Genomic DNA, 17128 nt, shown 5'->3' on the forward strand with positions numbered 1-17128 from the left:
TAGCTTGAAGCACACAGATGTTAAGGTGACAACCTAGAAAAGCAGACTGAGCCACCGGGAAAAACTTTGTGTTCGGTTACCTAAGCTGTCCGAGCCATTGTTAGACTGGGTCTCTTAAATGAAAAATTAGGTAGATTTGATTCATCAGGGACTGGAAAATGTTTTGTTGGCGCAGAGAAATATTTTCAGACCCTCAAACTCTTCTCCAAAGGACTCCTTATCATTACAGAGAGTTTGCATCAGACCACATTGAGAAGAAAGGGAACTATTTCCAACATTCAGTGCACTCAAGAATCAGAGCGTGGATGGATCTGAGCATCTGGCGCAAGCCCTGTCTTTAAATGAAGTGGCACACGCCATGCTGAGTGCAGGCCTCCATGATGTCTTTCCTCCTCCCCCTATCCAGTCGGTCATCATGCCTGGTAGATTTCACACTGAATCTTCCTCTTCCCGTCCTCCTCTCTCCCAAGCCTCCCTCTCTCAGGCGTCCTCTCCAATCCCAGCACTTCTCAGTTTAGGTCTGAATGCACATGCCAGGCTTCTGTATCCTCTCCAGGGTCACCCCTTGCTGCACATCCACATATCCTTGGCTCTGGACATCCTGAACTACTGGTGTTTCCTCATGTTGCGATGATTGCCTATGTCATTCCTCTGGGTGAAACCTTCTTGCCTTTCCGGCCTCCCCTTTCATCATCTGGCTAAATCTGCTCATCCTTCAAGACTTAGCTTCTCCCACTGACCCTAACACCTCCCTAGGTGCTCCCAAAGCACTCTGTACTGATCACAACCTTCATGGCTGTCTATCACCTCATTAGGCTGTGAACTACTGAAGATCAGGGAGTGAATATTTGTACCCTGGAGTTCCCAGAATATGAACCTGGCTGACCAGAGGAGGTCTCGGGAAATGCTTGTTGAATGAAAATGAATATGATTAGCTCAGTGCCATAGAAGGCGTAGTAAACGCATCTGAAATGGGCCTCACGCATCACACTTTCCACGAAATGTGAGATGTGGATCTCACCAACTCCCACCAGTCTATTGTTTCTATTATGTTTTTCTAATCCTTGTAAATTTAGTAAGTCCTCCTCACTCCTGCCCCCGACCTTTCCCTTGTCTAATTAAAAGAAAATGCCTTAATCCATTTGGCTTTGACTTAGATTTGTTTTCAATCTGAAAGCTAATCATCCTAAATACCATTTATTACATGGATTCTTTTCTTATTCCTTTGAGGCGTATCCTTAACTTTTATTGCATCCACATAAATAATGTGATTTCTTTTGGGAACACTCTCTTCTACCCCATTGTCCCATTACCACACAGGTGTAGTTACTGTCACTTTATTATACTTACCTGGCTATTTTCTCCTTAATGTAACTCTATTTTTTCCATATTATAAACCTATATGGGAATATTTTAAACAAACAGAGAAGCAAAAAATTTAAACTATTCATCACCACATAATACAGAGATAACCACAATTCTTATGGTGATGTAAAAGGGTAGCTTTCTCAGCTGACCTGCACTTAACCATCTTGCCAGATGAGCTGACATCCTCTAGCGGCCAGTCCTCTGTGGAAGGTACTGGCCGATGCCCACAGCAGGCGGCCTACACTCAGGGACCCGCGTACTGTTCTCAGCATCAGTGGACTGTGCTTGGCCGGAATCAGGTGTGTTTATTCCAACATATAACGCCAGGTGAAGTTGTTAAATTCTAATGGTATACTCATACATCCATGTATGTATATGGATACAAAATGAATATGAAGAGAGTAATTTCTATGAAAACTAAGTTGAATGCTTTGGAAAGACTCTATAGATACTAAAAATATCAGTCTCAAATTATGTATGCATGAGAATTATACACATTGGAAAGAAATGATAAAAATCTGGGAGTCTATACTCAGCTGGCTTCATAAGCATTTCTAAATTCTTAATCCCTTTTAAAGAAATCAATATCTCACGTTATTACATGGGGTGATTGCATTATTGGTGTGGTTAGTGCAGTGGTTCTCAACCTGTGGGTCGCGACCCCTTTGGGGGTCGAACGACCCTTTCACAGGGGTTGCCTAAGACCATCGGAAAACAAATATATAATTACATATTGTTTTTGTGATTAATCACTATGCTTTAATTATGTTCAATTTGTAACAATGAAAATACATCCTGCAGATCAGATATTTACATTACGATTCATAACAGTAGCAAAATTACAGTTATGAAGTAGCAACGAAAATAATTTTATGGTTGGGGGTCACCACAACATGAGGAACTGTATTAAAGGGTCGCGGCATTTGGAAGGTTGAGAACCACTGGGTTAGTGCAAAAACAACAGACTTCAGAGGAGCCAAAGAGCCACAACAAAAGAACTGCACCCACGTCAAAGATTGGCCAATGGATAGTTCCTTGTACTTTTTAAAAATGTTTCACGTATAATGATTTTCTTCCTTCACCAACTTTTTCAATTAACCCATCTACTACCAGTGCCTACAGAATTGGTTAGGAGAATGTCTATTATATCTTTTTGTCATTTAAAAAATGTGTACAGATATTGATTTTACATAAATGAGATCATGCTATAAAAACTGCTTTATCCCCTTTTTCTTTGACTATATTGTAGACATTATTCCAAGTCATTACATACTACTTACATCATTTTTAATGCCTCCCCAGGCCCTCCTGTTGAAGTTCTACTCAATGCTTCTTTTTATTAGACGTAAAACTATGTACCTTTCTTGAGTTCCCCTTTGCAGGACTGACAGAAAAGTTAGAGTCCAGTCTTACACTCAGCCTAGGGTGTCTTATACAGTTAATCTCCTTTTCTCAATTTTCACTTGCCTTTTTATTTAATTCAATTTTTATTTTTGTGTTAGAATTGTTTAATTCTGTGATAAACTGAGAATCCTTTCCAGCTGATGGAGAGAGTAGACCAAACACAAGCCTCTAATATCCTGTGTAAGGTTATAGGAGGAGTTTGGATGGCTGAAAGCTCTTTTGCCTTGAAGGCAAACCTTACTGTCACCTCTCTAGTCTGACATACCTAGCTGGGGAGCTTATGACTGCCTAGAGAGCTTTAAGACTTCTGCTGAAACTGCTGATAAGCCCATGAAATGGTCTAATAGCTGAGCTTTGCGTTTTCTGGAATCCTAAATTTAAGCTAGGTGCACCTGCAAGTTATTTTTCTCAGAATTTGGACAGTAAATGCACAGTGTCAAATTAAAGGCACGAAGCATTTTTTACTTACACTGTTACTTGCCATAACAAAAAAATAATGTGAAGAGGCACGGTCTTGTAGGTTAGTCCCACAGCAAACATGATCACAGATACAAGGCCAAACATCCTCATAGGATGTTGGCTTCTTTCTGAACCTTTCAACACCTGTAAGAGGTTTGAGCTATAGAGCAATTTGAAGAATTCAAATGTCAATCATAATGACATATAAACCTAGAAGTCACAAACAGTATGCTTTGTAAAAGAAATCCTCTAGGTTTTTCTTTATTTTCTAAAATTTGAGGTTGAATATAGTTTCCATAGCCAAAAAGACAGAAACAAATTCTGGGTAGCGTCAGATGTGAGGTTTTTCAACAAGCTCTTTTCATTGCTAGTTGGTCTGTATAACTAGAAATTGTGCACCTCTGCATCAGAATAAGCCCCCCAAAAGAATGAATAGTCCGGACTAGTTAATATTTTTCATTATCTCAAACACTTCTACTTTTGAGGACACCTCACAAATATTCTATAACAACTTCTTTTGGCAAGATAGTATAGATAAACATCCAGGGCTATGATCTGGGTAATATTCATATTTACTAATAAAAAGCACCCTGGCCCTAGCTGGCTCAACTTGTTGGGCATCTTCCCATGCACCAAAAGGTTGCCGGTTCAATTCCTGGTCAGGACACATGCCCAGGGTTGTGGGCTCGATCCCCAGTAGGGGGCATGCAGGAGGCAGCTGATTGATGTTCTGCTCTCACATGAATGTTTCTCTTTCTCCCTTTCCCTTCCTCTCTCTCTCTAAAAAAAAAAAAAAGAAAAAAGAAAAATCAATAAACATATTTAAAAAAATAAAAAAAGCATTCTGTACAACAAGAAAAACCCCAAATTATAAAACAACTCAGGAGAGGTTTATTGGTATTGCCAAAAATCTTCCACTTCATAATACCCCTTCCTTAGTCCCCAATATCACTGAAAATAGATTAAACCAACTTAATTTTTCCCCAAACTTTAATGGGGCACGATTACTGCCTAACTTATGGCCTACCGAAGTTTCACTAATGTAGCACATATCCAAGCTTCAATTTATGTGCAGGCCACTGCACCAGGCAGGAGTGTTTTCCATGGTAAGCCTTATCTAACGGGCTTTTCTACTGTGCCTGAAGACTGAATTCAGTGGCAACCTTAGCATTCACACGGTGACTCAGACTCCAGCTAGGAAGTCTGGCCCGGCAGTGGATGAACTTTGTACTTCAGAAATTAGTTTTTAGTACACTTATATTTCATACTTCAAGGACCCTAGGGCACACTGAGAGATGCTAGAAAGGAATAGCTGGGAAATTCCAGGGTACCCTGGCAGCCTAGTGACCAAATTTGAAACCAAGATGTTATTCAGGATTACTTTCTATTGAAGAGAGCAGAATATGCCACCCCCAAAATATGACTGTAGGAGAGTGGGACATGCCACCTCAAAAAATGATTATTTTGAGCTGTAGTCATCTGAAAAACAGGAAATTCAGGGTGAGGTTTTCTCTGAACTCTCTTTATCTGCCTAATGACAGGTCCTCCACAAGGAATCCAATCCCTTTCTTGGGAGTTTCATCTACCAGGGAAGATTGACTCTTATCGCAGGAGAGGAGACTAGAGGTTGAGACCAGACCACACCGGGACAAACTTTCTCACAAACCATTAGACCTCCCATCCATTCTTCTAAGGGCCCATTCATCTTTCCTAAAGATCATTTATTCTCCCCTTTCCCTATAAAGATGGTATTTAAACTTGAATTCTAAGCCACCTCCGGGAATTACTCATTTTTCCCTCGGCATCTCCCATGTATACATGATATACATGTTAATAAATTTCTGTGTGTTTTTCTCTCATTAATCTGTCTTCGATTACAGAGGTCTCAGCTAAGAACTCAGAAGGGTAGGCGGAAAATTATTTTCCTCCCCTGCACTATTAATCACCACCCTGGGCATGGGAAAGTGTTACAACACAGTAGACAATGACACTCTTTCCTATAAAATTTTATTTATTACATAAAAAACTCTATACATTTGTTAGACTAAAATACAGTTTTCATTATAATTCTGGCAACTGAGTCAGTACACAGAGAAAACTTAGCATTAGATCAGCACTTTTTTTTTTCTAGTTCATATTTCCGCACAAGAAAAACATTTCCAAGCTCCATTTCATATAGGCTCATTGCACCCTGAAGCCAGATGGAACTCCATCCAATTCAGAGCTCTTGGAAGTTGATTTTCCAGCAAGATATGATAACCCCAGAAAGTTAACTGCTCATTGTACATATTTTTAAAGTCCTCTGAGAGCATAAGGCTCTGCCTGTAAAGTCTGCACTGAGTCAATGATGACAAGTCCCAAATACTAGGGCTACGACCGTGTCTGTGGGGCATGTTCAAGCACCTACATGTTAGTTTCCCCACTTGAATACACTGCAATAAGGAAAAACTCTAAATAATGCCAAGGTCACAGATCCTGAACTACAGAATTCATGGAAGGCTTCACTGTGATCTTTCAGTTCGTAATGGACTAAGACAGGATGTGATACAAAATTCATTTTGACACCATGAAATAGAATGCACATGGGGGTTGGGGAGGGGGAGAGACCCAAAAAGGCATCAGACTGAGAAGTATGCAGCACCACAACATACTTCTCATGCTGGATTCATAGCAGTGAGAAATGGAGACACACTGATGTGTGTTTGCTGTTCACATCATCCCATGTGCTGGGCTGGGCCTGACACGGGATGTGAAGGCTCAGAGCCTGAGAGGTCACGATTGCATTGACTGATCGTTAAAGCATGGCTGCCTTATTCTAGGAGCCTTATTCTAAACTCCAGGAGCTCGGAGAGGCTGCGCCAGCAAATACTTGAAGTTGGACCTTTGGTCTTCGGAAGATATGCTTTTGTCTTTGGTTGTTTTTCTCGAGCGCCTATCGTTTTGTTAGGTGCCTTCCACACTTTCCATCCCACCTTGTTGCTTATTGGCTATAAAGTTTTTTACTCCTGTAATCAGATCAGCTAACAACCCACTGAACTTACTTCATTGTATGCAGGACCTACTCAAAGGGCAGTCAGGGGTCAAGAATGTTTTGATAGTATAATTGAAAGTTCTTTTCAAGTATGGAGCTTCCAGTACCCTTTCATAGGAGGGAAGAAATCAGAAAACCTTAACGAAGGCAATAGAGTTGAAGAAAGGTAACTTTCCTCATGTGATGTCTCTGAAAACCAAAACCAGCAAAAATAAGCAGGACGTTCTGAGCACAGATACTAGGGAAATTGACTTCACAGTCTCTGTCTCAAAGCTGACCTATGACTGTCTCATTCCTGTGGCAGGTAGAATGGTCTGCAGGACGCTGGCGGTAGCTTCACCCCAGACCTGTTCCCATTTCTTCTTCTTCTTTTCAAGGCTTCCTTTTCCTTACATGGAATAGCTCAATACATATTCCTCCAAAAATAACTATCTCAAAGGGATTTCCTAACTGATGGGTGGATCAGATTCATATAAGAAGGTCAGGACCTTGTTTTAAAATCACACACTTCTATGACAAAAGGACATGTCAGATGTAGGTCCTTACACTGCACTTAGGCCCTTTTCCACCCGATGTGGGAATTTCCACCTGTGGTCCCTGCATTTGCTACTGTGGGCAGTTTATCAAAGCTCCTTGGGGGTTGGTGAGGGGGTCGGGAGCTGACGCTCTTCATCAGGCAGTTAGTTACGGGGTTTCCTCTGCTTTCTTCAGTTTGAAAATGTAGGTAAGGGTTTGATGCCTGACCATAAGTTATGACTCAAATCTTAAAAGAACTTCTAAGTCCTTTAAGGATTTCTGCTAGCTTTTTCAGGGGCCCTGCAGACGCAGCACCCTTTCCTAATAGTGAGGTACAGATGCGAAGAAATCCACGTGCTCCCACAGAAAGAAGAGCGGATGACGGGGGAGGGGAGACAGTCCCACTGGCAGGGGTCCAAGGCTGCTCTAGTCACTGAAAAGTCAAAACAAGGAACACCTCCGTGATTTACGGAGAGAAAAACAACTTCTGAATTTCTACCCCTGGCATCTGCTCCTCCAACTTTCCACTAAAACTCTGTCAACTGCTAGACTACACTGAGTTTGCTCCTGTATCAACTTTAACTGTTCTCAGCCATGCTGACTGGTGTATTTTTACACAGCAATCTACTGATAACAGCATGTTGTTTCATATCTGAGCTACAATGAAAAAAAAAATACCAAGTGTTTTGGTAGATGGAAACTTACAAGGATTTCCTATTCATTTCTTTTGGATTTTCTTGTCCACTGCAAATAATGTGGCACCTTGCCAAAAATCCACCCTTCCCACCAGGCATATACACCCTCACATCTCCAAGGAAAGAAATCTTACTGTCTGGAAGATTCAGTGTTGACCATCTTGTTATTCATTCAGTTTCTATTTCCAAAGTTAGTACTAAGTCAAAGACTATAAAAATGATTGCAGATCAGACGTTGGTGGGTGCCATCTTAAAGATATCTTTAGTGGAGGCATAATCACGACCTCATCTCAGAACACATCATCGAACCAACTTTAGAGAAACCTTTGACTTGTGCTCACTAGGCCCCGAGGGGAGGGGAGGTGGGGCTGGCAGTATGAGGGCCCTGAAATTCTTAGTAGCATTTTAAATGTTCACAGATGGGCTATGTGCATTTGAGAGAGAGAGAGTCTGTTGCTTTCCTAAGCTTCTTTCTCAAAGGGGCTCATGTCCCCTCAAGTGATTAAGAACCTGCTTCTGAATGTCAAATATGAAATTCAGGTTTTAGCATGAAAGTGAAAAATTTCTGAAACATCTGGGAATGACAACATTTTCATGTTCAGCTGGATCTTGACTAGACTATGGGTCACCTGAAAGCTGTACTATTCTGATCTCCCTAGTCTTCAGTGTTTATTTCTCAGGAAATCATTTAAGTTATAAAACTAAGAATCAAAACTGGATAAAGTCGCCTCGTATTTGGGTCCCTAACAAGTTCTTATCTTTTCAACACATTTAGTAATGAATTCCTTTGTAAAATATCAAAGTTAAATCCTGCCCATGTAATTTACAAAAGTGATCACTGATCATGCAATATTCAAACAGGAGCATCGTTGGTCTGTTTTTACACATAAAAACCAAGGAGATGAGGAGGAAGAGTACTATAGAATTTAGACAGAGAAGAAACATTTTCCACAGAAATTCTCAAGTTTAAAAACTTGGCATTCAAATTTTTTATAAGAAAGCTATTTTCAAAGATTTAAATCTTAGATTAAAACTTTCCTCTTAGAGAGTAAGAATTCGGTTCAAATTTACAAAATTCAAATATGGGAAAGTACGCTACTTTAAATTTATAAGTGTACACAACATGTTTAGCTCTTTGTTTTGTTTTTATGTCTGTTAGCTTTAGATTTTTCTCTTGGCACACTCAAGGTCGCTTTTTCAAAATGTGGGCTCTATGCCAATAAACAGAGATGAGCTAATTCCGAAGGCCGCCACTGTATCTGAACAGGGCCTACTTCTCAAAGGGCTGACATGCACCCGTAGTGCACAAAGACACACGAATATGCACTTGACGCCAAAGGCATTCTATTGCTAGGAATACATAATACACAAATCTCGGCTTTATGCATTTGCTTAGGAACCCGCAATTTTCCAATATGTATTCACAGACCACATCTTTACCCTAGGCAAGCTGTTATAGTGCACTCCTGTCAGATGGAATATATGAAAACAATACAGAAATTAACTGTGGCAGGTGCATTGATAAGCCTCCAGACTCAGGATTTCTTTTTTAAGTTGCAGCACAGAAAGCAGTAGAGAACTCACTGAGAAGTGAAAGCATAAAGATCCTTCTGAAGGTAACTTCTCAAAGGCTCTGTTAAGGCCATTGGAAACTCCCAAAATTCAAAGGAGATGGTTACTGACCAAAAAATAAAATAATGCTCAGGTCATCGTAATTGGCAGCTCTGGTACTGGAACTGATCCCAGAATGTACTTTCTAGATGGGTGGTGGGTGGGGTGGAGGGGGCATCTCCTGAAATGGCCTTTATTAGCTAGTATGGCGCATGTCAGAAATGGTTGCAGCCTCAGGGGCAGCGATGTGGCCTCACAGGTATTGGGTGCCTGCAGTTCCCTCAGCTGTTTTGAGGAAGGGGGTGGGAGAAGCATCACACTGGTTAAAAGCAACTCAGGACCAGGATAAAGGAAGGGGCATCTCCTTGCTATGCCTGGAACTGCCCTAGGAAGACAAAGGAGCCCTTGGCAGACACCAAGGCCAGTGGAATTGAAAACTGGCAGATGAATGCCCTTCACTGAAAAAAGAAACTATACGAGTATAGGAGCCTCTCTACACAGGAAAAACATATTTCCAACATGATTTTCAAACAGACTCAGTGAGTGCCTCCTCCTCAACCATATGGAAAAGGTTTGGGGACCAGCACCCTACTAAGCTACTTAAATTACAGTGACTTAGGACTTAATTATGCTATAGGATGGGATAAGAGCTTTAATCCCGAACATTAAACATTGCATTAAATGGTTTCAAGCAACGACCTGCTTTGATCTCTGCTCATCCACGTAAGGATTATACAATCTCAATGCCCTGCATTCTTAATGTTTACCGAAAGCACTGGTAAGCTTCCCATTGAAGATGGATCCCTTACATTTATAGAGAAATGTAACCTTCCCCCCCTTCCATATTACATTACAGCAGAGCTTACTTTTGAGGCAGGAGCCTAGAAACTCCAAATTGTGCACCAGACCCTTAATCATCTGGTGGCAGAAACCATAACGATGCTCCGGCCACCAGGATCCTCACTGACAGTTAAGAGGACCTTAAGCTATGAGTCCGGAGAGCAATTGTGAAGATCCACCACAGAAAAAGACAAAAACAAAACAAAAAAACCAACACACAACACAGAGTCAAATGGTCTATAAAATGGTTCAGGTAACCCCATTTCGCAGATAATTTTTGTTTTTCATCTATTTTTTCTCACTTGGGCAGAAGATGGAGGCAGTGAGTGGATGGAGCAACAAGGCAGCCAGCCCATAGCTCGCTGAGGGGTGACTTGCAATGGATGAAAGAAGCAGCAGGAACACCCAGACATAACCTCAAAACATTTCCTTATTGCTTTTTTTTTTAAAAGCCTCTGCGAGGCTTTATAGAATGAATCAAAGAATGAAGCTCTGATGAAAGTGATATTCTACACATCAAATCTCTCTGTGTGTGTGCCAGTGTAGTACATATGCATATCTGCATATATCTGCCCACGGAGCACACAAACTTACTCAGGGGAAACAGCCTGGATATTAATTTGGAACTCAAATGACATGGTTACACATAGATCATAGTTTCTAAACACAATGTTAGTAAAACAGAATTTATTTGTAAAACAGGACCTGTTATATAAAATGGCACACAATCGAGTTATACAAAAATACAAAATTTCTTTCTGATTACAGTTCTAGTTGCGAGAGAGAATTAGAAAGCATTCCTGGCGGTTTCCAAATAGTTGAGATTGCGAGCATTTGGAACAGGGAGCAGCAAGGGTCCATGATGTTGGGATGTCCGAGCGAGCAGAACCCAATTTCCAAATTCAAGCCTTCCATCAGGTCACTCTGGAGGGACACCTCCTAAAACAGCTAGCTCCTCGAATGTCTTCTGTTTTGATACCCATCTTCCAGATTTTTGCCAATCATAAATTTAGCTCCCAATGTTCCTTAATGTCCCAAATCTGTGTGGCTATGAAACAGAAGGTATTCTGAATTTTCTTAGATGATTTGCTCTCTCACCTATTTGGATAATTTTTTGTTAGTTACATAATTATATTTATTCCTTTTTGCTGATATAAAATAGTACAATGATACAGTTTGTCAATGTTAGATGTTAACTTCTGGAGAATTATTGTTTCAAAATAGTGACTCTCACATGTTGGTTTCCCAGATCTTGCCAAGACATGAGCTCCTAACTGTGTGTTTTCTTTTTTTAATAAAATTTCTGATTCTTATTGCAAATATTCTGAAAAAATCAGAAATATTACATGAGCTTTGAAAAGAAACCAAGGCATTTTAGCAAATTTTAGCCTAGCTAAAGAATACAGATACTTAAAGAAAAAAATAAAATTTACCTTTTGCAGCAATTTAAAGGCCCAACCCTTTGAAAGGAAGCACATTAGCAAACAGTTGCTTATTAATCCCTACTGACATTAATTGTATGCATTTCCATAATACCGGTCCAATTCACTGTCTAATTCTGGTAGGAGACAATGCTTTCTTTCAAAAGATTCTCCTTCCATGGAATGATAAAATGCTGAGGCTTTTCTTTTTCTGTACAGAGCCTGTATTTAGTGCAATAAGTTTAAAAAATTTGCTCTGAAATATTTACTTTACATTAACAAAAATAGCCTTTTTTAAAAAAATTGTAACAAAAAGGAGTTATCGCATAAACAGATCATGAATCATTCTTAGCAAATTACACTTTTTTTTCTTAAAGCATTCACCATTACAATAAGCAGAACAATGGAATATTAGCCATTCATATCTGGTAAGCTTCAGGAATAGAAGAATCAATCAAACAAACCAACAAACAAAACCCCATAACCCAGCCCCAAACAAACAAACAAACAAACAAACAAAAACGTTCAACACTCGAGGATCAGAACATTAACCAATTCTTCAGTTAAACATTGTAGAATTCTGGATGCTTCATGAATTGCCAAGGAGAGGAGCACCCTCCATTCCGTTTTCCAAGTTTATAGCATTTGTATAAAATGCCTATTTAGCCCTAAACCACTGGAATGGCCAATGCTTTGTGTTCAGTGTTTCTCTCCCTTCACTATCCCTCCCAGTATTACTTAATCTGCAAATCAATACACAGAAATTTGGAGGCTACATAAACTCATTGGGTGCTCCAGCTTCCTCTCAAATCAGGCACAAAATGTGTGAAAGATGCTATTAAAGTAAAAAAAAAGGAAGACAAATCATAAGAAAAAAATTTGCATAAGAAAGATCATCTATCCTTTTCTTTTTCACCTACTCTCCTATAGAAGCATTAGGGTAAACTACAAATACCTGAGGAGTTGGTTACTTTTTAATGTTGGCTGACAAATGCACGAGCGATTATGAAACTTCCCACAGTGGGTCCTCTTGTGTGTTTCTCAAAGTAAAATGACATGGCTTCTTTGATTGGGGAAAACTGGAGTAATTCCTTATTTCTCTGAAAGCATACACCTAGTCTGGTCCCACTAGGACTTATTCATCAGGAAAATAAGATCTTGATTTTATGCATGTGTCAGGGAAATCACCCCTGAATAAACTTTAGACAGAGAATTCGGTACAATAATTTTACCTAATTTAAATAACGAAAGTTAAAATCTCCTCTAAGTTATCAAAAATGTGAATCAGATATGAATCTTAACATTTCCATTAAGACAATTACAATTGAAAACATTAAATGACGGCAGTTGCCTTGTAAAAGCCACCCGTATGAAAGGAGTACATGTTCGACAAAAATAAGCATAAAAAAGGTATTAAATCCCTGTTCCTTTTCTCTGATTTTGGCTGATTATGTGTGTGTGTGTGTATACATATACTTACACACATACATACACACACACACACAGTTATGTGTATATATTGGTTTGGAATGTCAATGGGTTCCATAACGGTCGGCTAGGTTCAAGCGGAACTTGCTCCCGAGGCCTAGAAAACAAAGTCACACAGAGTATCATCTTAGACAATTACCGTTAGAAGGAGATCATGAACGATGTTACAAATGCATAGATGGTCACAAACAGCAACAAAGCAAAAGGAGCTGAGAATCCTTCTCCCCTGAGCCTATATTCCAGGGGCTGTGATGCGATTGCATGCTGGAAACCACACCGCTGTTCTGGAAAATCTCTGAGCTCTGCAGCCTCTCTGGCCTACGCTGCTAGAGCGCCCGGGTTTTCTCTCTCTCTTTCCTCTGTAGATGCTTTCCTGCAGATGACCAGATGTCTCTTGCTTAAACCTCTATATCACATTTGGTAAATTTTCCTAAAATCATTTTCAAAGATTTAGAGAGAGAGACCTCACAAACCTTCCAAGTTTTCTTCACTAGCAGGATCTCTCTCTCAAAAAAAAAAAAAAGTCCAAGAGGAAAACTGTGAGTACTTATATATCCAGTTCAATGATCCCTCTGTCAAAAGGAAAATTTTAAACCTCATTTTTTTCTGAACATTATTTTATAGGCTAAAAATAAACCCTAAATTAAAATATCCCATAAGGAGGGAAGGTAGGCTGTGAACTCAAACAGTAGCATTTCTACAAATATGACGAACTAGGTATGCCAGCATTCAAGAACTCTCATCTAAGGGAATAACAAATACAAAGAAGTATACCCAATTCTACCAGTCCCCAAACTTCAGGGGGGAATTTCTCAGCTAGTTCTTTAGGGACACATACAAGATGGTGGTGGTAGTAGGGGGTCCACTCTTACCATGCAAACTGTGGAAAAGAGATAAGAATGAGAGGTACTGATGGGTTTAAAGACTTTAACGACCCTGTGAGCACCATCTCACACTTCTCTCCTGAGGAGTTTTTTTTGCCACTTAAACCATCATTCTTAGGGACCAAATACTATAATATGCAAAGCACCAGAAGAACAATGCACGTAAAAGATGTATTTGGGGACTTGCCATTAATTGCAAGCAATGAACTGATGAACAACAACAAAATAAAAGCAAAACCTGAATGAAGATTTGAATGCATTGTTTGAGTTAAGTGTCATTAATTTAAAACTGAAAGCAATATAGGGGGAAAACATTTCTCAATTTTTGGCTTCTGGTAGAATGCCACATAACCTAGTATTATTAATTATGAATAAGGGGTTTAGGTAAACTTGCATTCTGGTCTACCACAATCCTTCTATCTTTCCCTCAAGAATACGGAACTACATGCCAATCAATTACATGGTCAACCTAGCTAGTCCCAAACCTCCAAATATTTCTCCCTTTCTTTAAATGCTTATCACTGCACAATAATTGAATGGAAACTTCAACCACTGGAAAGACAGAGGAGGGGGGGGAAGGATGGTTTACATTTTAAGATTTTCTACACCTTTTTTAAGTCTTAGGCTTGGAACCTTATTTCCTGAGTAATTAGGACAGGCAAGCAATGGTAAGAAAGAAGTCTTCCTCACTTTTCCATGCCACCATAGGGCTGGCACAATCTTCACTGCCCTCCCCTCGGCCTGCGTGAAGTAAGAGGGGTACAGAGAGAAGGGCTAGGGAGGCAAGGCACCTGACTGGCGGGATTGCTGGTTGGCGTCTCTTGCCCACTCAATCCAGTTCCGGCTAATGCACACTTTAAAGTAAGAGCTATATAACCACTGGCTACATCCTTTTACTTATGATCAGAGTGATCTGTGCCTTGGGAATCTAAACATTGAAATTATGCTTCATAACCATCAAAGCTATTAAGAACATATCAAAATAGGTACTGGAAGGGATTCAGAGAAAAGTGTTTATATCTAAATATTCTGCTGAGACTTTTATTTAGGTTGAATATGTGATTATTTTCCATATATACATATATACACGTATATATATAATTGAAAACTGAAAGCATATATACATATATATATACATATATATATGTGTATATATGTATATATATAGCTTCCTCCACTCCCCTTAAATGAACCCACTTCCTTTACTCTTACATATTTAAATGGGCTTGTTTTATATTACATAGTTCTTACATTGGAAAACTATGAATCAATCCATTTATTAAAGTATAAAGAAGAAAAGAGAGACTTTACCTCACATTTTTGGATACTATATGCAATTAGAAGGCAGATTATTTAAAATTAATTGTTTAAGGCAATTATATAATATTTGAAATAAACATGCTATTTAAGAACAACACATTTGTAAAATATGTAGTAATTAGACCAATATATGCTAGAGACATCTGTTGTTATGCAGCAGTGAGAACATCTATCAGCTTAGGAGTCTCCTTACAATGATTAACTTTAAGGTGCTTTCCCCCGCTCCCCCCCGAAATGATAGTAGAATGTCTGTATCACTGACCAGAGAGGTAACTTATCCTTCCCACAATTGAGCTGAGGTTGGAGAAGACCAGGTTGTCTTATTGAGTGGAAAATGTGGGTGTTGATGAAAAGAGACTTGTTTGCTACTGAAAAATAGCTTTAGAAACAAAGAAAGTACAATCCAGGCAACAGAAGAAAAAGTCAGCCAAGGGGAAAAGACAGAAACATAAACAAACCAATATTAAAAAATGGGGGAGTATGGATTTTAGCAAGTTGAAAGGAACTGCTCTTATCACCTTCCAAAATGACAAAACTCAAACCGTCAGTTCGAGTGCACAACCAAATGTTCAGTCCAATGAAAACTAACCACTGACAGTTACAAAGGAAATTTAAAAAAACAAAACCAGAAATAGCAATTTCACCTTAGGGACAAAACTATGCCCTACCCTGCCACGACCACTCTTCATTGTGACAATGCTGTGTTCCTTTCAGCTTACTTTTACAGAAGGCAGTCTCAGGCGTGACAAGAATTCTGCCATCCAAGTGATGGGTAGACACACAAACAGAAAGAGCAGCACGTCCTGCGTGATACAGACAACAAACGCTTCTCCCGAGGAGGCGCAGTCGGTGAAGACAGAGAGAGAGAGGAAGTGAAAGTGAAACTCGGGGAGGGCGGCCACCTCCTCATCCCCACCTACCATCGGTTTCAGCTCTCTGGCATCAGCAGCGCCTCCCTTCCCAGCTTCCTTCATTGCTTTCCTACTGTTTTCCACAAACTCCTGCAAAATAGGGACCAAATGGCAAAATTCTTAGGTCCTTTCACATTCTAAAGAACATTCACATTTTCGACTCAATACTGGTCAATGGAGGCCTAAAACCATAGCCAAAAATAATAGTAGCAGACATAAGAGCTGCAAGGTGTGTGGGGATGAACTGCAGTCTGTTGATAGGTAATATATTTTTCCATCCATTCATTGTGTCAAGCTCACTTATGAGAGGTAATGTTAGTTCTAGCCCAAAGAGAAAATACCTAACTTAAAAAAAAAGACTATTTCCCCATAGGGAGAATCTGTTTTATTTGTTGATTTACTTTTTCCATATCATGGTTAAATGGAATAGCAAAAACATTTTACTTCATAAGCCTCCTCTTTAAAATAAGCCTAGATGCTAAAAGAAAGCACTGATACTATAAGCACAGAATAATGTTTTTACCAAATCGTAAATAAGCTACTTTAAGAAAAGTCTACCTGGGCTTGGAATTACTCCATAAAGCAGGAAAACGGTGCAACCACCAGAGCCCGTGGTCAGAAGTACCTGAGACGGGATTGGCCCCCAAGAAAACGTTCCTCTCTTGTCAAAGCACTTCGTTAAATACCCTCCTCAATCTTACAGAGAAAACTAAAAGGAGAAAAACTGTCTTTTTTGCTCTGCTTTGATCAGTGGCTGGAATACAAAAATAAACACTTCTCCTAAATGCTATAGTCACAAAAGAGATGCAATTATCATGGGCCAAATTCCACTTTGAAAATGTCCAAAATTTAGTTGATGATGTGCTCGGGAAAAGAGATAATCAGTACCAAATAGGTCAGTTAACTCATTGGATAATTTTGCAATTAAAAAAAAAATCTAGTTTATTTATTAACACATTTATTTTAAATAAATATAATTTAAATCCATTCTCCTGGAAGCTGGCTTTTATTTTCAATATCTAATATTGAGATAGTTTTCAATATTATCCACTCTTAAGATAGGAATATTTCACAGCTTAATAGCGAGCTGGTATTATTAAAAAACATCTTTAAGCCCTGGCCAGATGGCTCAGTTGGTTGGGTGTTGTCCCATACACCAAAAGGGTTGCGGGTTTGATTC

At 39.4% G+C, this 17128-nt stretch overlaps 1 protein-coding gene and 1 long non-coding RNA gene across 5 annotated transcripts in view; both read right to left on the reverse strand.

The window, feature by feature from the left end:
* Positions 1 to 17128, reverse strand: part of SLC44A1 (solute carrier family 44 member 1) — a 107706-nt gene that overhangs the window by 23708 nt on the left and 66870 nt on the right. For all 4 annotated transcript variants that reach the window (XR_002829068.1, XR_002829069.1, XR_002829067.1 and 1 more), the window contains one exon: positions 15958 to 16038. Coding sequence is in view for 1 of the 4 variants with exons in the window: in XM_014455218.2 (XP_014310704.1) it covers positions 15958 to 16038 (81 nt within the window). In the remaining 3 variants the exon portion in view is untranslated. The remainder of the gene's footprint in view (positions 1 to 15957; positions 16039 to 17128) is intronic.
* Positions 10582 to 15885, reverse strand: LOC111825862. Its single transcript, XR_002829070.1, has 2 exons — positions 15757 to 15885; positions 10582 to 11022 (listed from the first exon to the last, which is right to left on the reverse strand). It is a non-coding gene; the product is annotated as an uncharacterized LOC111825862 (long non-coding RNA).

This window comes from Myotis lucifugus, unplaced genomic scaffold (assembly GCF_000147115.1).
Source record: "Myotis lucifugus unplaced genomic scaffold, Myoluc2.0 scaffold_43, whole genome shotgun sequence".
Classification (NCBI taxonomy): Eukaryota; Metazoa; Chordata; class Mammalia; order Chiroptera; family Vespertilionidae; genus Myotis; species Myotis lucifugus.